The sequence below is a fragment of the Brachyistius frenatus genome, unplaced genomic scaffold (genome assembly GCF_029030835.1).
Source record: "Brachyistius frenatus isolate BFR_SWC_R1_liver_20210118 unplaced genomic scaffold, ASM2903083v1 Contig_93, whole genome shotgun sequence".
Classification (NCBI taxonomy): domain Eukaryota; kingdom Metazoa; phylum Chordata; class Actinopteri; family Embiotocidae; genus Brachyistius; species Brachyistius frenatus.
This window is the reverse complement of record NW_027210692.1, coordinates 1,152,501-1,177,852: the sequence shown is the minus strand read 5'-3', so window position 1 is coordinate 1,177,852 and position 25,352 is coordinate 1,152,501. Positions and strand designations below refer to the sequence as shown.

The 25,352-nt window shown below is 40.0% G+C and overlaps 3 protein-coding genes across 7 annotated transcripts in view; 1 reads left to right on the top strand and 2 right to left on the bottom strand.

Annotated features, from left to right (window-relative positions):
- On the top strand, positions 1-9,064 carry slc1a8b (solute carrier family 1 member 8b). Its single transcript, XM_069710600.1, has 11 exons — positions 1-168; positions 1,214-1,293; positions 1,846-2,061; positions 5,254-5,296; positions 5,388-5,601; positions 6,168-6,267; positions 7,531-7,764; positions 7,905-8,099; positions 8,199-8,333; positions 8,428-8,590; positions 8,918-9,064. Exons 1-11 carry the CDS (start codon positions 1-3, stop codon positions 9,062-9,064), a joined length of 1,695 nt encoding a protein of 564 aa, XP_069566701.1.
- Positions 9,065-10,141: 1,077 nt separating this feature from the next.
- elavl1a (ELAV like RNA binding protein 1a) lies at positions 10,142-19,514 on the bottom strand. Of its 2 annotated transcripts, XM_069710559.1 has the most exons (7): positions 19,389-19,514; positions 17,509-17,568; positions 15,377-15,569; positions 14,765-14,868; positions 13,963-14,125; positions 13,576-13,801; positions 10,142-13,197 (listed from the first exon to the last, which is right to left on the bottom strand). In XM_069710559.1, the coding sequence occupies exons 2-7, from the start codon at positions 17,542-17,544 to the stop codon at positions 12,873-12,875; spliced, it is 1,047 nt and encodes a 348-aa protein (XP_069566660.1). In that variant the 5' UTR covers positions 17,545-17,568; positions 19,389-19,514; the 3' UTR covers positions 10,142-12,872. The 2 variants fall into 2 exon arrangements, with proteins under 2 accessions (XP_069566660.1, XP_069566661.1); XM_069710560.1 differs by lacking the exons at positions 14,765-14,868; positions 17,509-17,568; positions 19,389-19,514 and having other exon boundaries at positions 15,377-15,466.
- A 138-nt stretch (positions 19,515-19,652) lies between these two features.
- Positions 19,653-25,352, bottom strand: part of LOC138627983 (serine/threonine-protein kinase PAK 2-like) — an 11,952-nt gene continuing 6,252 nt past the window's right edge. For all 4 annotated transcript variants that reach the window (XM_069710683.1, XM_069710681.1, XM_069710684.1 and 1 more), the window contains exons 4-15: positions 25,264-25,352; positions 25,128-25,144; positions 24,926-25,033; positions 24,651-24,777; positions 24,477-24,540; positions 24,274-24,322; positions 23,873-23,985; positions 23,639-23,756; positions 23,102-23,201; positions 22,758-22,954; positions 21,823-21,960; positions 19,653-21,432 (exon numbers count right to left, since the gene is read on the bottom strand). The exon at positions 25,264-25,352 is cut by the window's right edge and continues 59 nt beyond it. In XM_069710683.1, the coding sequence (XP_069566784.1) occupies positions 21,346-21,432; positions 21,823-21,960; positions 22,758-22,954; positions 23,102-23,201; positions 23,639-23,756; positions 23,873-23,985; positions 24,274-24,322; positions 24,477-24,540; positions 24,651-24,777; positions 24,926-25,033; positions 25,128-25,144; positions 25,264-25,352 (1,207 nt within the window). In that variant the 3' untranslated portion in view covers positions 19,653-21,345. The remainder of the gene's footprint in view (positions 21,433-21,822; positions 21,961-22,757; positions 22,955-23,101; positions 23,202-23,638; positions 23,757-23,872; positions 23,986-24,273; positions 24,323-24,476; positions 24,541-24,650; positions 24,778-24,925; positions 25,034-25,127; positions 25,145-25,263) is intronic.

The window sequence follows — 25,352 nt, the reverse complement described above, 5'->3', positions numbered from 1 at the left end:
ATGGTGGGGAGGTTGAAGAAATCGTTGAAAAATGTTTTGTCTATGAAAATCCTGGAGTACTTTAAGGACTACTGCCGGAGGAATGGTCTGCTGACACTCTCGGTCTTAGCTGTAGTGACTGGCTGTGTGCTTGGATTTGTCCTCCGGTCGTTTAACCTCTCCACACAGGTATGGATGGATGGATGGGTAGACCCAAATTCAACCAGCAGCAGTGACAGACTTTAGATCTAGATACATCCTTCCATTACCTCAGGATTATAGAATATAGTGGAAAGAAATTATGTGAAAAAGCAACAGCCAACATGTCCTCTTTAACTTGCTCTGCACTGATGCCGTGGTAGAGTCAGTTATGTAATAGTGACAATCGACGCAGATAGAAGCAGAAAGTCAGGACAGAGATTAGTCAGGAGAGGAAAAGCAGAAATAATTAAAGCAGCTATAGTCTATATTTCTATTATGTGTACGTAATGAACCCAAAGAGGATTATCACACAGTGCTTCAGTCACCCTCAGCTTTATGGAGTTTTATGGCATTTTTTACTTCATTGTTTTGGTTATATAACCAGAAACTTGAATGGTTTGGTTCACTCTCACAACTCTATAGGAAATGCAGCTGTTTGCTCTGTATGAACCCAAAACAAAATATGATGATAAAGTATGTCAATGTTGTGTTTAAATTGTCTTTGCAAGTGGCCTAAAAGGTAGTAAAGGTGCAAAGAGTATATGCTATTCCTATGACAATATTCTTTTAAGTTTTCCATTGTTATTTCATGATCAATTTCTCTTTATTATAACATTTTCTCTTGCATCAAACAAATAATTTAGAAATGTACAAATATCTGTCTCAAGGCCTGACATTAAGTCACTGTGCTGTACGAGCTTGAAGTGGACCGACTGGCGGTAGAGAGTAGAGATTGAATTAGTGATCAGTGTCCAGTGTTCTCTATAAAATCTATAGTATCTTGTGTGGTGGCTGCAGCCAATATAACGTATAACATCTTCATCTGTTGAGCAATGAAAGAATCTCTTGCTGCTGAACTTGGTATCATACAAACCCTTTCGAGATGGTCCATCTCAAGGGGTTTGTCCTGATGAATAAACTTGTATCAACATCACAATTTGACTTGTTTCACACAGGGTTCCTTCATTTGATCTTAACTTTCATAAACATTGTTATGGAATGACAGTAATATTTGGTTTATTGTTACATTCAGGCCAAGATCTACTTCTCGTTCCCTGGAGAACTTCTGATGAGGATGTTAAAGATGTTGATTCTGCCGCTTATCACCTCCAGGTAAGAATCAGCTGAGTCCTATGGACCAATCTGGTTGATAATAATGTATCCGGGGGACAGAATTTGGGGTGTCCTGGCTGGAGGTTCACTTGGCAAAGGTTAAAGCCACAATTAGACAAGAAGGTGAGATATTTATTTCAAATCTGGCCGGGGACATTTGGTCATTCTCTCCTCTTTCTCCATGTCTCTTAGGTTTGTAACAACCGTTTCTCAACTTTAACTAATGCCTTAGCTTTTTATTGGTTTGAGAGCAATCAATTTACACTGACCTGTATGATATCACATGAATAATAACAGCAACCACAAATCACTAAAACCACTTAGAAATCTGTAAACCCAGACTATTCATTCAAATCTAATTTAAATTCTAAACTTTAGTGAAGCTAACCCAGTAAATCTTCAGTTTTTTATGGAATAGTTCAAAAGAAACCTAAGTTAAATTAAGTCATTATTTCAAGAAACTACATTGAAACTAAATAGAGTCTTTAAATTAAAATATTTCACAGTTCAAGAGTTGCGTACTAATCACACGCTTCCTATTTCCCTATCCAGTCTCATGTCCGGCCTGTCAGCCATGGACACAAAGGCAAGTGGCCGGCTGGGAGTCCTGACCATCACCTACTACCTGTGGACGACCTTCATCGCCGTCATCGTCGGCATTGTCCTCGTGCTCATTATTCACCCGGGGACGGGCTCAGAGAAAGATAATCACCACGCGAGTACAGGGCCTGTCATGACCTCCGCTGACGCCCTGCTGGACCTCATCAGGTTAACATTCACACATCAGTCAAACATTCATTCTTCTTTAATGCGAGGATACTGAGCGAGGGTACTCCACATGCTGCTCTGTACCTGTCCTCTGGCAGTATTCAGTGTAATTCCTCCTTCCATAATGAAAAATACTAATAATCTACAGCCATGTTGGCAGCATGCTAGCGCTGGCTAATTAACACTAAATGCACCTGAGGTTGATGGGAATGTTTCTGGTTTTCCAACTACTGGATCAGAAGGCAAGATTATGACCAGATGTTAGCACTAAATGCTTCCTTAGGGGGACACAAATGTGTGTACCAAATCTCATAGCAGTATATGAGCCTCATTGCCAGGGATCACTAAAGTCATTAAGATTTTTTTTTTTTACTCCAAAGTACAGTAAAAAATCTATTTAAATTATGTATCCCAAATCACAAATATGCTACAATATGTCACTGACTCTTTGGACATTTTAGTTTGCTGGTTGTGCTTGTTGAAAACTTCGGAGAATCAACTGGATTAATCTGGGTGTACCATGATAGTGTGTCGTGAAATGTATGGCAATTCATCCAGTAGTCTTTGAGATACTTCAGCATGAACCTCTTTGCATGAGTCTCTTTTATCATTATCTTCTTTCTGGTATGTTCTCTCTCTTTATCATTTTATAAGAGCAGCTTGTAGGACTATTGAGCATTTTGCTCGTGTAAACAACCAAATCAGGCTTTCCTGGTTAAAAAGAATTCTCTTTTACTTGTTAAATATTCCTAAATAGATTTCTCATTAGAAACTATATATGGACACAGAGATATATTTGGGATCTCTGTTTTTTTTATGCCTCTCCGTCAGAGATGTTTTCGGGTTGTCCATCCATTTCCTTTTCTCAGAAACGCCATCTTCAAATTTGGCACAAACATCCACTGGGACCGAGGGATTTAAGTTTCAAAGTTCGAGGTCACTGTAACCTCACGTCTGTCACGTTCTTGTGAACATTATATAAAAGGAAAGCCTGGGGATTGTTTTATTATATCTGACACAAACATTTACTTTGACTGAATAATGAACAAAACGTGGTTGTTGCCATAACTCAAGAATTCATGAGCTATATAAAACAAAATTTAACACAAATGTGTCATACGATTAAATTAACAAGTGATTACATTTTATATCCCAAAGGTCAAAAGTTAACATCACTATGACATCATAATGTTCTGCCAAACACTTTTCTGGCCATTATTCAGGAACAGCCGGCGAGATTGTGACCTTGTTTGATTGTATAGATCATCTGTGCTGTCTGGTTGAAAAGGTGTGAGAAGCATCCATGTTTTAGTATGTGTAGCTTCTTTGCAGCAACATCCATGTTTGAAGCATGTGTATTGTCATGGCTACAAATTTATGTTCTATCAGAATCAGCTTTATTGGACAAACGTGAACCCCTACAAAGAATTTTAACCTATTTTTTGTTTCTAATTGAATGAATTTACACACTGATACAGTTAACATACAGCAAAAGAAGAAAAATCAATTTAAATTATGTATCCCAAATCACAAATGAATAGCATTTATTATATTCCTTCAAAGTCTTCAGTACATATAGGCTATTGTATGAGTCTGGACGGACATACATAGATGATTGGTGGGTGGAGGTTGACAATCGCGAGGCAGTAATTCATATGTCCCACCTGTACCTCTTTTATAAGGATGAACAGATCGTGGGCTTTCCTGGAGTTTTCATATTTCCCACTCTATCTTATAGTGTTATTTTCTAAGATGATAATTTGCCATGTAACACTTTTTAACACCTGAGTAAAACCAGTACAGACCAACTAAACCCAGTGCGGCTCCAGTTCAGAGATTCTGAGCAGGAACAGGAAGCTCCCTAATCACAAAATCGCCAAGGATCAGTTGGATCCTGGGAACTGAGATAAGAGCTTTTATAAGAAATAAATTGAACGTAAAAAAATCACGAGATCCTGAGCAAGAAAAAAACCTTCCAGAAAAGGCAATTTCTACTAATATCTAGTGCAGGAATGCCCAAAAATTTTGTTAAGACCAAATAAAACAATAGCACATTTGAACATGAGATAAATAAAAATCTGAATTAAAATTTGATATCAAACATTTTCTGCCAGCATGGAAACCATTTCAGCATTGTGTTCAAAAGATGAGGGGGGGGGAAATTATTGTGGATAGTTGCAGCGTCACTCCTTCGTAGTAGTTTAGCTAACAATAGGAAGACACTTAAATGTGATCTGTTAAGCCTGCACTTTCTGAGAAGGTGCCCTGTGCACTGTTACACCTTGTGAGATGGCACCTGCAGTCTGGAGTGTGTCCTCCAGCTTACCGCAGGGCCGTTCATGTCAGAGATCCTCTAATGCCTTCTGCTTAAATCTGATTACATTGGAGACATGTGGTGAGGTGTGCATTTCAGTCCCGTTGCATGTTTTACAAGCTCTTTGCCCGTGTCACTGACGTATGCTGTCAAATTACATTCACAGAACATGATGTACGGGTGTCCCTTAGCACCTTTCAACAGCATCAACATGTAAAAATATCTCCTTTTCCTGTGTTGTGTGATAATTGTTCTTGCTACTTTTATAATATAGGAACAGATGTCCTACTATTAACAATATATTACAACATCCAGAGGAGCAGGACATATTTTCTAATCATTTTCTTAAGTAAAAGCAGCATTTCAAGTAAATGTCTGCTTTTCAAAATTATATTTTAGTAAAAATACCTGAAGTATTAATACATAGTAATTCATGGCACAAGATTTAAACATAGAAACAGGCTAGAAAACAAACTCATCATAAGTTTGGCAGAAATTCTGGAGCTTTTGATCATATTGATATAATTATCGGCATGTGCATAAAATTCAGCCATTTTTAATGGAATTGTAGAAGTTTAAATTTGCATGTTTTCTTAGCACATTAAGGACTTCTTGTACATTTATTTAGTAGCTGATCTACGACTATCACAAACGATTCCAAGGTCAATTATGAGCTTTCACACTATTAATATAAACATACAAAAGGAATCATCTGTGCTGATAAAAAGCAGTGAAAAATCTCTAATCTTCAATATATTTGGCAGGCTATTCATTTTAAAATGACATGACAAAGTTGAAAAATAGAACTGACTTTGGTTGAACTGTATATTACCCCAAGGATGATCTGATTTTTTTTGTCTGTTTCTTGTCTATTATAGGAACATGATCCCATCAAATCTAATTGAAGCAACTTTTCAGCAGGTGAGTGGACAAAATGGGCCAGTTGATAGCTCATTGTACTACACTATAATAACTGCATATTAACAGATCTTTGTGGCTGGTTTCATTCCAGTACCGGACAGATTTGGTACCTATTGTACAGACATCCAACACGAAAGAGTCTCAGGCCAATTATGTGTATGTCATGCCCGACTACCACAACCCACAACTGGGCCACCCAGTTTTCCTGGAGATCACCCCTGCACCGGACATCAAGTACAAAATCGTCCCCAGTTCGAGCAAAGGCATGAACGTGCTGGGGATTGTCATCTTCTCAGCCACCATGGGTAAGACACCCACCACAAAACTCCAACCTCAACCCCTTTTTATTTAAGTGATCCTACCATTTACTAATGTGCCACCCTCTAGAAAAGGTTTCTATGTTGTGTTGTTGTGTTATTGAAACCTCGTGAGTGGGAAAATGGTGGAGCTGCTACAAACATCTGAAAGGGGACACTGGGAATGACATAGTTTAGACTGGTAGTTTGTGAGGGCTCACATGACAAAAGGTTTGAGAACCTGCTGTAATCTTTAGCAATGCATTGTGACATTTATGTTGAGTAAACTCTTAATCTGAAAAGTAAATCGTGACGATAGCGGTCAGATAAATGCAGTGGAATAAACAGTACAATATTTCCAGTGGAGAACAATTATAAAGTAGGTAAATATTGAACTACTAATGATTTACTAACATTGTTGATCTATGATAACCAGCTGAAGGCACCTGGTGATGCAAAATTTGCTGCAAAATGATTTATTCACAACTACATAATTAGTGACAACTTGTGAACATTTTATCATGGAAAACACAGTGGTGTCATAACAAACATGTGAATGTACTGTCTGTTCTCAGGTCTGCTGCTGGGGAAGATGGGAGAACGTGGAGCACCGCTTGTCAACGTGTGCCAGTGCATCAACGAGTGCGTCATGAAGATCATTAACGCTGCCATGTGGTAAGGTCTCTGTCTCTGTCTGTCTCTGTCTCTGTTTCTGTCTCTCTCTCTCTCTCTCTCTCTCTCTCATACACACACACTTTTAAAAATACACCACTACGTCACGAACATATATCTAAAAAAACAAAAACAAAAACAACAAAAAAAAACAGACTGCACACAGTTCACAAAGCAGAGCTAGATTATATCTAAAATTAACAGCAACTCAGAGAGAGGTCACCTATGATGTCTTCAGAGTTCTCTCGGGAGCTGATGAGTAAAAATTCCTGGATTAAATTTGTGTGATTAGCGCAAGGAGGAATCTTTATGAATAAGATCAGAGCTAAAAAAAAAACCAACAACAACAATTAAATTACAAATTAAATTAATTGGAATTGTGGAAAGCATCATGCAATGGATGACGGGAAAAAAGTGGACAATCCAGAAAACATTGTGTCCACCTGCACATTACACCCACATGTGATTTCTGAACTTCTAATTCCAAAGTAATGGGCTTTAACCTGCTGCTACAGCAGCTTAAACTCTCCTGGAGCGAGACAGCAGGGATTTACTGTAATTCAGCCACGAGAGCATAATTGAGATCAGCTGCTGATGTTGGACAGTACAGGATGGCTCACAGTTGGAGTCCCAGTCAATCCCAAAGGTGATGGAGGATGTTGAGGTTAGATTAGTCAACTTCTTACCCAATGAACTCAGAAATGTATCTGTTTATGGGCCTTCTTCAAATACAGAGCCAGAAACAGAGGGAATATTGAATTTATATTAAACAGTTGGCTAGAAACACACCTCCAACTGTAGGATAATGTTGCTCCCAGAGTGCTGGATGTATTAGTAAGCAAGGGTTTGCTAAGTTACAAGGTGACGATGTGGCAATGTTGTGTTCACAATTTGTTTCTGCTCAAAAATATCACTTATTGCAGGTTTAAGATTAGTTGGAGCTAAAGGGTTGAGCACAAATCATGAAAAAGAAGATCCTCAATAAAAATTAAAAAAAAAAATAGGGTCAATTTTTTTTTTAATCAGCAGCATTACTGGTAATTTCTGGAAGTCTTTTATATTTTAGAACTACAAATTTGACCCTGATGCAGCTCCTTTGTTTTCTTTTTCCTTTAATCTTTTCACACCTTGATAAAGTGAAGACAACTGTTCATGTTTGTCTGAAAGCTGCCGTACCAAATGTGATCAACAGTTAAACCAAAACATGCATGATGGAGAGAGAGCATAGGTTAATGTAACTCACATTGCCCCCCTTCCTCTTTGCAGGTACTTTCCATTCGGCATTGTGTTCCTGGTAGCGGGGAAGATCCTGGACATGCACGACCCGGCCCATCTGGGGGAGAAGCTGGGCATGTACTTCATCACCGTCCTGTCGGGTCTGTTTGTGCACGGCCTCATCCTGCTGCCTCTCTTCTACTACTTCTTCACGCGCAAAAACCCCTTCACTTACATCAGAGGGCTGCTGCAGGCTCTTGTCATTGCACTGGCCACTTCATCCAGGTAGGAGGAGAGTATTTTTAACGAAGCCTGGCAGATGACTAACTAGGATATCCCACTTGTTATAACAGCACATGTTTTGGACTAAAGCCTGCTGACCACCCTGACTTCCCTCCATAACACTTGGTTGTCTTTGTCTGCAGCTCAGCCACACTGCCAATCACCATGAAGTGTCTCCTGGAGAACTGTGGTGTGGACCGGCAGATTGCCCGCTTCGTGCTTCCAGTGGGAGCAACCATTAACATGGATGGGACGGCCCTGTACGAGGCAGTGGCGGCCATCTTCATCGCTCAGGTCAATGAGTATGACTTAGACTTTGGCCAGCTGGTCACGATTAGGTGAGAATTAACATTGATGAGCTCATTCTCATCACCTGGGAAGTTCCTCGCGTTTACCACCAACTCGATTTACACCTCCAACATCTCTTTTCTCATCAGTATAACAGCAACAGCAGCCAGCATCGGGGCAGCCGGGATTCCTCAAGCAGGTTTGGTTACCATGGTGATTGTGCTGACCTCTGTGGGGTTGCCGCCTGCTGACATCTCCCTGATTGTGGCCATCGATTGGGTTCTGTGAGTGCCACTGAAAAATCAATATATTCAAGTGGGTCTTGTAGGGGCTGTTGGGTCAAAGTGTGACTAATTTTTTTTTCCATGTCTTTCTCAGTGATCGGTTCCGGACGATGATCAATGTTCTCGGTGATGCCTTAGCTGCTGGGATTATGGCTCATTTATGTAAGAAGGACTTTGACAAAGCAGCCGCAGCCGCTGCCGCTGCCGCTACTACTACTACTACTACTACTACCAATAATGGAGGTGGACCCAAACGGGTAGGCTGGACAATTTCTGCTTGTTGTAGGTGCTCACGCATGTGTGAGGATTAAATACTTTGTAAATCCAATGTGTTTTCCTCAACTGGAAAAATTGAGCAAGTATAAAACAGACAGTTGCTGACATATTTGCTTTTATATACTGAAGGTACTAAGATAAAGCAAATCCACAGAGTAACCTAGATCGAATAGTATTCACATTCGCACTTGGAAATTGTGATTAGTATGGGATTAAAAAAAAACTTGCACTTTTCATGCAGTTTTAGAAAACCCCTTTTTTTTGTGAACTACTTTTAAACTGTACTGTTGTTGTTGTTTTCCCTACAGAGAGACACAGTAATTTCCTTTGGCAATCAGAGCGTTGCGATGTCTGATGCCCCTCTGATCTCGCACCGCTGTGATTACGTGTTTGAGGTCGACGGAGACAGTGTGCTGGAGAGACCTGTGGCCTGCTACAACCTCTGCCAAGTCTGATACTCTTTTACAGAGTGGACAGCAATGGGGTAATGCCTTCTACAGCACAGAGATTCACCTCCAAGGGCACAACATGAGGCTCTAAAAGTCCAGTTAAAAAAATCACGGTTGGTTTTCTGGCCTTAATGAGACCGAAGATCAAGTTCGTTGTGGTGTAAGGGTTCAGCGGATTACGTGTATTTTGCTTGTGCCATGCCTGAAATAGAAATCTTCTTTACTTGATGTAACTACTAAACTGTACGTTTCCATTCAGTTTGAACTGCACTGCAGACATGATAACGTGCATTAGATACAGATTAGTGCTTTTCAGCCCGTGGTGACTTCTACAGTAGGCCTATTCTGATTAGGTTTGATTGCAGGTTTGACTTCTGTCAAGGTCTTAAATTGCCTTAACATGACCTCAGTTTTGACAAGAAGGCTGAGAACTTAAAAGTAAACGAGGAGCAAATCTGTTATCTGTTAAACAAGATATTTAGGAATAGAGGCAACAAAAGCACTGACATAATCACAGCGCACAGAAATCACATGAAGATGATCATTTCTGTTTTTATACCTACGCTTTTGTGTTTTTTTTGGTGTTTTTTAAAAAAAATAAAAACCTGCTTCACTCGTTCTCGGAGTGTGTGATTTTATTCTTACAACCAATTCCGTAAAACATTTCTAGCACTTCATTGGAGCCTGTTCTCCTCTGCTGGAGTAGCTCTACTAATTTGCAAGGAATTAGGACTCATTTATAATATTTACTGTACACATCATGTTTGATTTTAGGAGGCAAATAACCATACACGTGGGAGTAGTTCAAACCGATAGCTGGATGTGGTTTCAATTACTGTAAACATTGTTGCAGGAGAAAAGATGAAATGTCTCCCCCACCTGGTCGCAGATGGTACCACCATGATGAACCATCCATCTTCCATAACCATGACAAAAATGCTGACACTGCATGACATCTGCTTGTTGGTAGCATACCAACATCATAACATGCAAAATATGTATATAAAAGTGCAAGCACATCCACTTATTTAGCTTTTGTCACAAATATCACTTTAAAAAATCCACAATAAGCTTCCAAAGACATTTTATATTTTTTTCAATTCTGAAAAGCCACCATGTTTTTATTGAAATGATCCAATGTTAGAAGACATTTAATGGACTTTAACTTAGTGTTCAAAACCAAGAAAACAAATCAATAATCCATCATAAACACTCCAATAAGTATCAAGTATGACCGCATACACTGTCAAATAAATAGTCGTGCCTCCTCCTCCGATGCAAAATACGTCATGTAAAGTTTCCACTTATAAATTAAGGCGGAATGCAGTTTATTCTGACTGCCCCCTAAAACAAACTCGCTTGCATCTCTGCAATTCCAACAAGACTGCTGAGAAAACTAAGCAGTAACATGTAAGTAGAAAAAAGAAATTATAAAAAAAGGATGACAGTTCAAGACTATAACAAATTTATATTACCTGCTCCGAGCAAGTCACGCAATATTGCACAGTTAAGGATTGTGACAGAAAAATAACAAATACTAAATCAAAATGCACTTTTAAGAGCAAAATCTGTCGCTTGTAATGGGAGCACTCCTCTAAGACGAGCTTAAACAGGCATTTAATGAAGTGCCAGCTGAATTATTGCTGGAAAAAAAAAAAAAAAAAAGCTTTAAAAGTGAATCTTTAAATGTGTGAGCAGGTTCTGTTTCCAAGAATCCTTTGCTACTGGGAGCTCCGTTGAATTTCTGCAGAGCTTAAATCAGGACAAGTACAGTACCAAAGCCAGTGCTCCAACTTTCAACCACCTTACACAACAAGGCAATATATCAAATTCGTCTCAATAAGAGGATGAGCTGTGATATGCCAATGATCTTTTCAAAATGGACGATCAGGTTAACAAATCAAAGTCCTCATCATGGATCAGAGCAGTGGGTTTAAACCCAAAACCCCAAAGTGAACCGTGTATTGTCATGTAAAAACATCATACACTGCTGATACACAATAAATCTTAATATACTTACACTGAAGAGCTGTCAGCCAGCTATTAAGAGATTTACTAAACCAGAATTAATTAAAATCCTGAAATTCACCTCATGTACCACAGCTTCAGTTTGCTTATTTTTTTGCACTTTAGTGGTTAAAATGTATTCGTCCATCTAAAAAATGTTGCTGTACTTGAACTTTCCTCCAAGAGTCTGTGTATAGTTTTATTCAGCTCTTATTTCAATCTCCATTGGTCCATTTGCTGTTAACCTTTAAACTTGTCTCTGGAGTTTAAAAGCTTGTAATGGAGACACTTGCCTGCTTGTAGTTGACCAGAGATGTTTTTATCAGCACTGCAGATTTGCTATTTAGAAAAATAACAGAACAAAAGTCCAAACCAAATCTAAAACAAAACAAAAATTATTAAGTAAAAAAAGAAACAAACCAAACAAAACTTTCAGCGAAAAGAAATAAAATTTAATGGTTTATGTTCAAAGTGAAACAAACAAAACAAAAGAAAGGAAGAAAATAAAGCAAAACTAAACTGAAATCAAGAACAAAGGCCATTAATTTCCTCTCCAAACTTGAGATAAGCACTCGTTAAAACAAGTTTGTAACTTGTACTGTAACAAATAAAAACTTATGCCTCTAGAAAGAAAAAAAAAATCAAACAAAAAAAGAATTAAAAAGGAAAGAAAAAAAATCAAACAGATTGGCAAACAGCCAGTGATGTTGCTCTCTGTTAGCATCAGATATAATGTCATAGTACCGCTTTAAAAAAAAAAGAAGAAGAAGGGGGGAAAAAAAGAGAAGAAAAGTCCTAAAAGGTATCAATTTACATTGTGTAAATCTGCTCAGGAAAACTCTTCAGGCTTCTAAGGATGAAATCTCTCCCTGCCTTTGGTCCATCTTAATTCCTTTCTTATTGAATTGGGATTATTTTCAACAGGACTCACCTGAAATACAATTTATAAGAAGAAGAAGAAGAAGAAGAAGAAGAAGAAGAAGAAAAAAAAAAAGACACTTTACATAAGGGATAACAAAACTAAAACATTTCCCTCCAGAGCTCTTCATGTTTAAAACTATCAAACCTGGTCGGAGGGCGAGCAAAAGTCATAGATCAACATCAAAAAGACCGATATTTATAGCAACCTAAAACAGATTGGTTAAAAGTGCTTTGCTCTTAGATTGACTTGAAACAGTGAGTGGTATTGAAAGGTCTGCGTCCACTGGATGATAATTTAAGGCATCTAGTTCTACTAATGATGAGGATCCAGGACAGAGCATTGCTTTTCCAGAATGACACAAACACGGGCTCCAGAAAAAAACAAAACATTGTTCTTCCCCCATCTTTGCACTATAAACGATCCACTAAAATGTCAACATCTGGAGAACACTTTGTAGAGCTTCTCTTACATTTTGGATTTTTCAGTGCACTTCTAAGAACCATTTGCTTACATCCTCTAACTAGTCTCCACAGTTATACATGCAACACATATGGACAGTATTTTAGCTTTTGAGATCATTTTCACAATAGTTACTTTGGGGGTAAATTTGCCCTCTTAGTCCACTCCATAAAATTAAAACTGAGTGTCTTTAAGCCCCAAGTAAGTATATAATGATGAAAAAAACAACAACAACAAAAAAAAAAACCTCAACACTCTTTTAGACAAGTACAAAGGTGCAGAAGAGTGAACTTCTCATTTAACTCTGAATACGCTAAAACCCGAATTGTGTGCCAGACTTTGAAAACGTATACTTCAGCTTTCTACAACATCAGCCTAGCACAGGTTATTTCCTGCCCTCCTCTACACCCGATTGTCCAGCTCAATCTACTTGTGGCCCTTGCTGGTCTTAAAGGACACTTGCAGTATCTTGTCTCCGAGCCGGTAGCCGTTCAGGCTGGCGATGGCCATGGCCGCCTCCTCGTAGTTTGTCATGGTGACGAAGCCGAAGCCCTTGCACTTGTTGGTGTTGAAGTCGCGGATCACCTTGACGTTGGTGACGGCGCCAAAGGGGCCGAACATCTGCCACAGGATGCTCTCATCGGCGTCCTGGCCCAGGTTGTAGATGAAGATGCACCACCCGGAGGTGGAGTTTCCGGGGACACTAACGCCTCCCATGCTGCTCATGTGATCCACACTCATGGGGGAAAACCTGAAAGTGACGATGCTTTAGTGTACTTGCTTGCAACTAACAAATATTTTTTCATTACTAATTAATACTTTGATTGGGGTTTTTTTCCATTTATTAAATGTCAGATAATAGTATAAAGATAAACGTGCAACCAAGCAAATCAAAACCTAGGGCTTTAAATTTGAAACAAGGACTTTTAATCTGAAACGGGGTACAGGAAGTCACCGCATTCGGCTGACCAATTGTTTAACTGGGTCACTCGGCCAGTGACAGACATTCAAATATATTGTTTTGTCTGACCAACGGTCCAAAACACAAGATATACCATTGAGTAGCATGGAAAACCAAAGAAAACCTTCAGCTTCTACACGTTTTAAAAGCATCAACAACTCCTCTCACCTGAAGCGCTGGGCCTGGTGGTGGAGGGGCCCTCCGAAGCGTCGGGACTGGTTGTGGTAGAGCTGAGAGATGAGCTGCGTGTTCTTCGCCTGGTTCGGGTTGGCAGCAAATTTCACTGTGATTGGCTCAGAGATTCCCGGTGGCTTTTGGCCATTCAGACTTTTGACGGCGTCCTCTGCCTCGGCTCGCTTGTCAAACCGGATGAAAGCCACCCCGCGGGACACACCTGGGTACGAGAGAGCAGCGGGTGATTGCCTGTTCTGATACAAGCAGCGTGACTACAGCTACGCACTGGTAGCTGTTGTGTTTTTTTTTTTTTTTTTTTAATATATAATTTAATAAGATGCTATCTGAAGAACATTTTTGAAAAACAAGGAAGTCATTCACCTGTTGTACCTGTACCCTGATCAACAAGTACCCGAGAATTAATGATGCGTCCAAAACATGAAAACATGTCTTCTACATCCTTCTGAGTCATGGACTTAGGCAGGCCGCTGATGTACAGGTTGGCATCCTTTATTGTATCCGAGCTGGGCCGTGCAAACGAAACCTAGCAACAGGAAGCAAAAATCATCTGATTAAAACTCTTCTGATGAATGTAAACAAAACAACAAATTTAAGTAGAACAACAACATCTAAACAAGTATTGGGATTTACAGGGGTAGCTATATCCGGGGCTTTGTAAATTACAATCAATTCATTCATATTAAAGGTTTTTGTCTATGTATTAAAAAAAAAAACATTTTGGACTATAGAATAAAGCTACGTCAAATAATCTGGTAAAACAACTGTTTTCTAAGTGGTTTTACACATTTAAGTCTTTGGTCTGAGCAAAAATGAGTGGAGTCATAAGCACAAAAGAACATTACAGCAACAACAACAGAAAAAAATAAATAAATATCAAACTGATAAAAAAATTAAAAAAAAGTACTTTTGGGAGGGAGGGGGGAGGGAGGGTAGATACATGAAATACACTGAATCTGACAGAATGTGTCAAATAAAATAAGTGAACTTAAAATGAAACTCAACAGACATGTCAAATAGGGCAGTAAGTGAGCTGGAAAAGCAGTATCACTTCCTCGGGCTGACATGTACTAGCTAGTTAGCGCACAGCACAGGAGCCACAGGAGAGTTATATGACATGACATCTTTTGCTTTGAGAATTGTAGAACACCTTGTTGCACGTTACCTTGATAGTTTTGGACTGTAGCCTTAGTCCATTCAGTGTACTGATAGCTCTGTCTGCATCACTAGGGTTAAGATAGTTAACAAATCCGTACCCTAAACTGTGGCCTAGAGAAAAAAAAAGGAAAACAATAAAATAAAACAAAAAAAAACGTTGTATAGTTCAAAAAAATCTGCAAACAAATAAATATTAAAAAACAAAACCAAATTTTAACATTGCATGCTAGGCTAAACAATAAAACAAAGAAACTGTCTACAGTTAAACAGGATTGGACTTGGTACCAAATGAACAAAACAAGACTGTGGTGGTCAAAAACTTTGAAAAAACAACGACTCGACTGTTTAAAATGAAAAATTACAGGATAGAATCACTGACGAAGCAGAAAACAGGCCTTTATTCTTTAGAAACTGAGTGAAAGGCCAAGCAATTCTCTAAGTCAAGAAGCTGAACCACCACTAACATATTCAGACGTTGCTGCCACACCATGTATTTTTTTTGATTTTTTTTTTTTTTGCTACGTCTGTAACAGGAATCACTTTCCATTTAAACCACAATCTTGTGTTTAAGCATCCATCTTGTCTGTCACATGTCTTACTGCTTCACCGTTGAGCATACCTGCGACTTTGTCTCGTATGAGCTTGGCGGACTCCACCTCTCCGATGCTGCTGAAGAGGCTCCGCAGCTCGTCCTGCGTCATGCTCTGAGGCAGGTAGTTCACTATCAGGTTGGTCTTGGCGTCCTTCCCATCGTCCACTCCCATGTGGTCTTCATAACCGTTCGACATGTCATACACCTCCTGCAGGTCGGCCAGGTGGACCGAAAAAAAAACACACACAGCAAGGTAAGCACGCAGGATACACAGAGCGGCAGCTGAAACCGAGACTCGATCAATCGATTACAACTGACACAAAACAGATGGCCAACTATCTGGATCGCTTGCTGCAGCGTGTCAGTTGTGACAGTCTGTCGTTTTCTTTTTCGCAAAACCAAAAATTCAATATAACTTTTGATTTTGGACTCTAGGAAATAACTTATGGGCACATTTCACCATTTTTGACAAGCTTTTCTAAACAAGATCCTAAAAGGCTGGCTCACCTAAAAAAAAAAAATAACAAATGCTAAATTCAAACACATTTTCATGTTAAATTGGTGCCAGCTAACGTTAAATTTAGGAACCATCAGTGCCCTGTAAACTTCTTATAATTTATACTGTACGGGCTCCCACTGACCCCGCCTCTGCCCTGCAACCTCAAACAACCTCATTACATCACCAACAGGGGACCAGTGACACAGAAACTGGAGCATACAGTATAAAATCCATTAATACATTTTTCCACCTCTAGTGCTGTTAAAAGCTTAATATATATGAAAAGCAACACTGAGTCGACCAACGGAACGAGGAAATACATTTGGTGACAATAAGGTGGACTTTGCAGGGCTGACTAGTGAAACGCAGACATGGCAGCTGCTTCAACTTGCGCCCCATTTAATTCAGAAAAGAATAAGTCTTTGAGTATTGGCATTAAGTGAAATTCATCAAAAAACAAAACAACAAAGTCGTGTTTTGATATCTGCTTGCAAATTCTTCAAAAAAGTGCCAGACACAGCAAGAGGGAATGTGCGTGAATAAAACCAGAAAGGAGGAGCTGCGATGAGAGAAAGAAAGCAATAGTTCTCAGACTCCCTTCCCAGCATGTCTATTTTACCATTAACTCAACACAAACATCAGCTGACAAGGATTAACACAAAAAACAACATACTATGTCTTATTGTTTGCTCATGTTTAACAATGACACCGCCCCCTTTTTTTTGCTTCATTTGCATAATCTTTACAGCCCTTAAAATGTAGTGGAAAGGCAAAAAGAAGCGTGCAAAACGGACTATTATTTGCTAGTTTCGTTCTTCTGGTTTCATGCATTTTTTGGGGGTTACAAAAGGCCGAGAGAGTCAATTCAGCGCAATTACAGTTTTACATGCAACAGAAAACCACAGGCAGAAGTTTTAAGACAGCATAACGGTTCACTAATTACGCTACACAAGCATGTGACTGGATTTAAACTGGTGTCTGAGAGCTACACTAAGCCAACATGAAATAAAAATTAAAGTAACGCTTTCATCCCCTCGATTATCTCTGTCACATGTCACTCTGCAGTGTAGTCCGATAGCAAGTCTGAGATTAAAGGAAAGTGGCCACGACAAGAATGGCGGCTGACATGAAAACAGTTTTTTTTTTTTTTTTTTAAATAGCTGCTTCCAGTGTCTGTTCAGCAGGACACATTTGCTGGCAGCTGAAATGAGACCAGGCCTGAAATGGGAACCAGTCCAGCAGTCAACCTGACAAGAGGACCATTCATGCCAGAGAAGGATTGTGATTGTGTATTCTGGTGGGTAAGATGCACCGTCTGCGCAGATGAATGAGAGTCCTGTGTTAAACTAGTAAACATGTGCACAGATAGTGGGAGCTGCACTGCATGTATATTTCTAAATTCTCTTAATGCCAATAAAGAATATTAAATCAGTAGTTCCAGAGAGTTATAGCACAGCTTTGTCTAATTTTAAGTATGACACATGTACATTTCCTGCTGTCAAATATCTCTGCATATTGTGATTTGCTGATGTACAACAGGAATTAAGCGTTACTGTTTTTGTCAAGCATACCAGCACCAAACGATCTGGTCATACTGCTAACAGACACGGTCACACACTGCAGTAGTGCTTGAAACAAGAGCTGGGATTTTAATACTCACTTTCAAGTACTTAATGTGTCCTCGACGAACTGCCATGAAGACACTTCACTGCTCCTGAGGCTGGGTGGAGAGAAGACCAAAAAAATAAAAAATAAATCAAACAACGTGACAGTGACCAGACAAACAACCTCGATGTCTAAAGATCACACCATTACAAAAAAAAAAAAACCTGTTCTCTTTCTTTAAATCCCCAAAACGTAAACGAGAAAATTCTTAAACGAATGTCTAGATGGTTCGAAAGTTTTCCGTGGTTCATGTGGAAAAGGGAAGCAAAAATGGTTTGAAGTGGACATCATATTTTCCACCTTAAAAAAAAAGGGTGCTTCTGTTTGAATTGTGCCTTTCGTGTCCGTTACAACTTTGGCCACATCAGACGCGCGATGTTACAAAGTGGTGCACACATTGTGGAGCCTGCATGAACTACAACAAAGAGCCTGTTTTTAATTACTACTATTGCCCTTGTTTGGTAATCAATTAGTATCGTTTGGTGCAGCATTGAGTGCTGACATTATCCCCTGCATGTTGCAACTCGTGCGGCATTTCTGTTATGAAATAACTGTATTTCATTCAATTACTCCGCATGTGTCCTGGCAGCCAAAGCTACCTTGTATAATGAATCGACTTTTCTGGATGGTGCCTTTAGCCAGCACAGCTGAACATGGTGGTTAGTCTCACACGATAAGAGGTGACCCCGCCAAACCCTCTCACACATTCAGGGGTGTATCCATCTTTTTTTTAATTATTATTATTATTATTATTATTATTTTTTTTTACAGGGTACAGATGCACAATTTTACAGTCATATGAAAAATGTTGCTGGACCAGTGAGATCAAGGTGACCAGCGAGGAAAGGAACCTCCCGATGAAGCAACACGCTGACCGTGAGGAGGAACAAAAATGCTTTAAATTACCATGAAGCATCAATGATTTCAGACCACAACAATACGGAAAACCAATCATTAACGAAAGCAACCGATAAGTAACAAACATTGAGAAAGCACGTTGTGGCGTTTCAAATTAGGGGCGCTTCCATATTTATTAAGTATTCAACACCTGTACTTGTGGAGGGAAACTGGTCTATTGTCCTGGTAATTGTTGTTGTGCTGTCCAGTAGAAAAGAAAAAAAAATAAGGACAAGTCGAGCGGAGCTGTCGTAGCAGGAGGGTTGGACCCGGATTTGGACGTGCTGCGTTTGAATGAAAAAAAAAAAGTGCAAAGTATGAGAGGGGGGGGGGGGAGGAGGAGGAGAAAGATGAGCTGGCGTCCTCGCCGTTTGACCTGCTTTCTCTGATGGCTAACATTAAAAGAGACAGCTCAACCGTGCTTTACGCTTTTACAACAAGGCAGCATTGGTTTCATTACCGGGCAACAAAGCACGTCAACTCGACGAGTTGCTCTCCATCTCGGAAACGTGCAGAGGCCTGATTAGCTTTGGCTAACCAGCGAGCTGCATGCTCAGCGGCTTCTGATTAGAAAGAGCACTTTTTTTTTTTTTTTACCTTCAACTCCGATCGACCAAAAAAAAAACAAAAAAACAAAAAAACAAGGTATACTCTACTAGTGATCTAACATTTAAAGCATACGAATGGTCACAGCCGCGCGCGCCGGGTACGGAGAACAGACTACGTGTCGGTGTCCCCGCCGGATAGCTAAACGTGGAGCACCGTGTCCCTATTTTGGAGAGCGTCGGATCAATGCCGTGTCTGTTCCCCGCGCCGAAACCTCAGCGGCCTGCTAACAGGGCCGCGGAGGCTAACGGCTCCACGGGCCACGAAAGAGGCACCGCAGTCATCTAACAGCCCAATAACGAAGAATCGAGGCGCGCCGCGGAGACGCTTTGTGGGGGGAAAAAAAATGTGCCGATGTATTTTAAATCTTACCAGTTTATTTGGGGGGGAGGGTAGTCGCTGTTTCTGCTCCTGTCACCTAGTTCTCGTCCGTCTTGGCGACGCTCGCTTCCCTCCAAGTCGGCCTCTCACGCAGTGAAGAAACCCAGAGAGGAGCTACGTGACGGCGGCAGCCACGCCCACCCACATCCGAGCACGCCTCCGCGGGAGACGGCGTGGTCCACATCCACCGCCGACATGCGCTGCGGAAACGCGATGGAGCCGCGGTTAAGTTTTTCAAAAACCAATCCATGCAAGTCACCGTAAACGCGTTTAATGGATGCCGTGCGCAGTTTCTTGAAACAGAGGCCATTGACAAACCCCCTTGTGACCAGAAGACCGATTCAGTCGTCGCGATAATTAAGACACGCGTGTATTTAGGACCAACTTTAATAATAATTTACTGTGTGGATTGTAATCATGCCAGCTGTTGTCGGTTTCATGATAAACAACACTTTCATTTCACACACTTCAATCGCGCATATTACACATGTAACTGGAATGTGTGTGTAACACGGTGTACTCTGAATTTGTGTCAACCTGTTGATTACCACATGACTGTCAAAGGCACATTTTGAAATGCTTTCCAGTGATTGTCCAAACGTTCTGGGAAATGAGGTATGAACCAAACTGATCTGGTACTTTAAGCAGGTTACAACAAACAATCATTTCCAAATACTGCTTAACTCTGGTCCGAGTGTCTCAGGCTTATTGATACATTATAGTTTGGAGTCAAAAAATAATGGATTTGTACAAAAGAAAAAAAAGAAAAAAAATTTGTCTTCTGTTGTGTTAGTGACACATAAAAAACAACAACAATGATATACACACTTAAAGCTGTTACAAATACAAGACATTACAGAATATACAAAAAAATTTAAAACAATGCGGTCTTCCTCCAGTTTAACACATTCAAACAATTTCAAACAGTATTTTTGTTGTACACACACTCACGTCAACAGTAAAGGGTTTATTACAAAAGGCACAGTAAGCTAAAAGGCTTCTCTTTTTTTTTCATGCAGTGTTGAATAGGTTTGCATAGCTTGTGGAAGAGCCTGCACAGAGAGTTGGAAAGACGGGTTGTATTTGAAGTCTGAGTCTGGTAAATAATTGTGTATTGGTTCCCTCAACTGCCACCAGGGGGTTGGAACACATACAAATCTGGACATTTTTCATCTACCAATATAAGATAATAAAAAGTGCCATGAACAAAATCAGACTGAAAGAAAGAAACAAAAAAACGAAACCCTGAATTCCACCGTTTACTGGAATGGCTGGACTTTCAGTGAGATGCAGGATAAAACAAGAACACTGATGTGGCTTTTCAAACAGCACAAAGACAGCAGTGTCCCATCCTGGGCCATACAGTTAAACACAGTTTTAGTACACTATAGATTTGCATGCCACTTACAAACCTATTGGACTCAGTCTGAATGTATGTGTGCATTCTAAAAGTGGTACCTAACCGGACAAGTTATGAGAAACTCCTACTGCGTATGTTCAAACTTTAAGACCACAAACATTTTAACAGTAATTTACAGAGCAACTGAGAACTAAAAAGTATAATTTCCTCAGTAAAAGCTGCTCTCTGCACGTCCCAGGATAAAACTCTTGCTGGGAACTTTAAAACGCCTTTTACTAGAACTCTGAGTAGTCAGATACGATTCTTTGTGACTCGAATAACAATGATATTGCATTCCTGATGTGCATCGTAACCAGAGTCGACATGAATACACACTCATTAAGGCTTTATGCAACTTTGGACCAAGGCACAAAGGTAAGATAAATAGTATCAGTACAGAAACATTGGGAAGAGTGATGCAGCATTGTATGAACCTTTTGAAAAACAAAAAACACTAGCAGGTTGCTGATAGTCATCATATGTAGACCAGGAGAAGATGCTGGCTGGGCTCGGCTGTTGTTCGCTCTTATAGTCTTTAGAGACTGGGATTTAGCGGTTGCTCCTCATAGCCTCCTTTGCTGCCAGGATGAGCGGGGTGAGGCTGGACAGAGGCTTGGCCAGCTTCAGGAATGGATGCTACAAACAGACAGACAAACGAGTGCACAAATGAAATATCAGCTTAAGAATGATTTTCAGAACTAATCTCAGACAAATAAATACACACCAAATACCAACATATGGTATAGTATAGTATAGTATAGTATACAGTGAACCCTCGTTTTTCGCGGGGGTTACGTTCCAAATAGAAACCGTGATAGGCGAAATCCGTGAAGTAGTAACCTTTATTTTACAATTGAAATAGATAGAACTGGACATTAAATATATCTACGTTACATATAGTCATAATGTGATTTCAATGCACGATGCAAATCCGTGAAGCAGCGAGACCGTGAAAGGTGAACCGCGTTATGGCGAGGGTTCACTGTAGTTGTTTTTTTTATATTTGAGTTTGTAGATCTGTTATACCTGCAGCAGTTCTCGGCCTGAGCCACGTTTTTCTACGTCCATCTCCAGACAGCGGGTCAGGAAGGACCTGAAGACAGGAGATAGCTTCTCTGGACTCTGCAGCTCAGGAGTCCCATTCGTGGCAATTAAATACAATGCCTACAAACAGAACAATAGCATGGTTAGAAAATGTGCATAACGTGTTCGTTACAAAAACAGTGATGAGAGAAATCCCACTACGGCCATACAAGTGGCTTTTTACTTGGGCAGTTGGATTTGAGCGAAATGCTGACATCAACATGTTAACATGATGATGCTCACACACGAAGAATGAGTAATGTTTACTATGTTCATCATCTTAGTTTAGTACCTTCGCATGCTAAGATTTGCTAGTTAGCACTTTGACGTCCTCCCTTCAGATGAGGCTGACTGGATTGTCATTAGTTTTGCAGGTATTTTGTAATAAACTGAAGTATTGTGCAAATTGAAATTTTGGCCCAACGATGGTGTTAGAAATCATCAAAGTGATTACACCTTATCTGGATGGCAACATGGATGTTTACGCCAAATTCCATGTCAATCCACCTGCTGGTGGTCGAGATGTTTAACTTGGAGCAATGGATGTCAACCACATGGTGGTGCTAGGGAGAAAATCAGGGATCACAAAAGTTTGTGTGATTCTTCATCTGGGAAGCATCAATAATTGTAAACACGTCATATTTCTCAGATTAGGAGAAGTGACAACTCTGACCTGCTGGTATTAAAAAAAAATTAAGGAACCACAGATCACAGATCATCACGATTCAATGTCTGAACGCCATACTTTTTTTTTTTTTTTTTTAATTTTATGGCATTGCATTCAGTAGTTGCTGAGTTATTTCAACCTGAATCAAAGGGGTGCAGAATAAACAGCAAAAATAACCGCCTGCTCATTGCTCCTCCCAGCACACACTCACCCTGAGAGGGTTCTCATTGAGATATGGAGGCTCTCCTTCCACCATCTCTATGGCCATAATCCCCAGAGACCAAATGTCCACTTTGGGTCCGTAGGCTTTCCTGGTCACCACCTCTGGAGCCATCCAGTATGGAGTCCCCACCATGGTGCTGCGTTTGCTCTGCTCAGGGGTGATCTGGGCACAGAAGCCAAAGTCAGCTGCAAAGAGAGAAAAAAATATGTTAAGATCAATGTATTCATGGTCCTTACCACATTAAAGATTAAAGGTACACATTCAAATTTATATTACATTCATTTATCCAAATATCTGTGGATGTGTGCATGCTTGTGTGTGCTCCTCCTCACTAAGTTTGACTGATCCGTCCATCCCCAGAAGTACGTTGTCACTCTTGATGTCTCTGTGGATGACCTGGTTGGCATGAAGGAACTCCAGAGCCTGAAGGACCTGGATGCAAAGAAGGAGGAGGTTAGCATCTGAAAAAGTTAATGCACTGTATACACTTTACAGACTTTATGTGTATAGTTAAATCATATTGTAACCAAGTTATCCATGATTTACAGTACATACAAAAATAGTAAACCAAAAATCAATTTATATTTTTACCGCTACAGTAATAAGTTCATTCAAATAAATCGAAGCGCTATCAAAAGTTACTGCCACTGTTATATTTTTTTATATATCCAAATAATGAAATCAAGATTTAGTGTAAATTGGCTTATTGGTAATATTGTACTGAAACTGTGTCTACATTGTTCTATAAAATCACATGTGTCCGATAGAGTCTACTGGTAGATACCGGAATCTTAAATTATGCTACACAAGTGCTTTGATGCGTTTTCACAAGATTTTTTTTTAGCTCAGTTGTCTCGGAGGAATCCTACCTCTCTGCACACGGCAGCGATCTGTGCCTCGTCCATGCACGTCTCTGTCACGACATCAGTGAGTGAGCCACCAGCCAGGTACTCCATTACCACAAACAGCTCCTCTCCTACGAGGAAGCTAAAAATGCACACAGGCACAGTCACATTAACACAGCAGCTGACTCACAGTTGGTGCTGTAAAGTGTGTACTGTATGTTTGTCTGTACAGTACAGTGAGTGTTAGTTAAGCGTCACCTGTCTACAAAGTTGACAATGTTGGGGTTCTTCAGCTCCTTCATGACCAGGATCTCGTTGATAATGAGCTCTTTCTTTGGCTGCTTCTGCAAGTTGATCTGTTTTATGGCCACCTGCAGGACACAACATCCTGTAAATGTGCTGCTACAGATACACACAATTCATCTCAGGAATTACAACTACTGTAATTAATTTGTAGTGCTGCTTTGATTGTTTCCTTTAAGAATACATTTATCTTCCTGAAGTTTGGACCTTTCCTTTCCTTTCCTGATTCTTTTCAATTTCCTTCAACCCTACTACTGATGTTTTTGCACAGTTTAACTCAAGCTTATCGTCAAAATTGGGGTGACTGTCATGAGTTTCTGGAGTGGCAGAGGCGCTGATATATGAATTCCACTTACCTCTTGTCCTGTGGCAACATCTATGGCTGTGTAAACTGTGCCAGATGCCCTGGAGGTCAAGTAAAATGGGAAATAAAAAGCTTTTACTTATTCTTTTTCTGACTGTTGTACATAACTAGTCATTTTGGACTATCAACAAGCTTCGCATCCTCTCAAATGTCAGACAATTTTCACTTTTTACACTGGACTGAATTCTGACTCACCCCTGACCGATCTTTTCATAGCGAGTGTATTTCTTCTTCGGGTCTCCGATGCTGACAATAGTTCCTAAGAATCACAAAGAAAAGTTGTTTATGCGGGCGGTACAGGAGCCAAAAACAGATGTGTCTCTGCCTGTGATGTGTCATTTCTGGTGTGTGTGTGTGTGTTATATATACTTAGTTTCTCCATGATCTCCTCGTCGGTCATCTTGCCTCCCCCCTTCTTCTTCTGTTTGTCAGCGGCCTTTGAAGCAGGGTCTCCCTCTGGAGCTGGGATCGGATCAATCACTGACTTCGTGTACACCTAACACAACACGGTAAAGAAAAATTGCTTTTAATGTGTTCTGAACATTGTCCAAGAAATACTGAAGTACAGTTGACATAGCTCATCTTATTTTTAGCAGCCTGTAATTTTGACAATCTTCTTTTTCTTTTTTTCCATCATGACTCACTGATTTTGTGTGTTCTGGCCGTGGAGCCACAACTGGGGGTGGTGTATCATCGTCGTCGTCGTCGCCATCCTTGCCTGATGGAGAGGTTGCAGTACCCTGCTTGCCTGTCTGCATCAGTGAACATAGACAAAACTAAATGATAGACAGAGATAGCTGATTTATAATAAAAGTAATATCATGAATGAGGAATGGATCAACTCACCGATTGTGAGTCTTTATCTGAAAGAGACAAAATAAAACAATACAATGTGTAAGTAAAAAAAAAAAAAAAAAAAAAGACTATTCACGGTTACAAAAAATTGAGACTTAATTTATCTACAGAGAAAAAGAAAACTGACCCGAGGCAGAAAAACTGAGGTATTTCTGTTTTCCACTGGTGGAGTCGTAGAACTTGAGAATGTCGAGGACGGCCTGAGGATTCTGTTTC

Coding starts and splice junctions, on each gene's coding strand:
- elavl1a (XM_069710559.1), bottom strand. CDS start 17,544: ATGGCAGTTCGTCGAGGACACATTAAGTACTTGAAA. Junction 15,570..17,508: donor GACACATTAAGTACTTGAAA/GTGAGTATTAAA, acceptor TCGGTCCACCTG/GCCGACCTGCAGGAGGTGTA. Junction 13,198..13,575: donor CACCAGGCCCAGCGCTTCAG/GTGAGAGGAGTT, acceptor CGTCACTTTCAG/GTTTTCCCCCATGAGTGTGG.
- slc1a8b (XM_069710600.1), top strand. CDS start 1: ATGGTGGGGAGGTTGAAGAAATCGTTGAAAAATGTTTTGTCTATGAAA. Junction 6,268..7,530: donor ATCATTAACGCTGCCATGTG/GTAAGGTCTCTG, acceptor TCCTCTTTGCAG/GTACTTTCCATTCGGCATTG. Junction 8,334..8,427: donor GTGGCCATCGATTGGGTTCT/GTGAGTGCCACT, acceptor TGTCTTTCTCAG/TGATCGGTTCCGGACGATGA.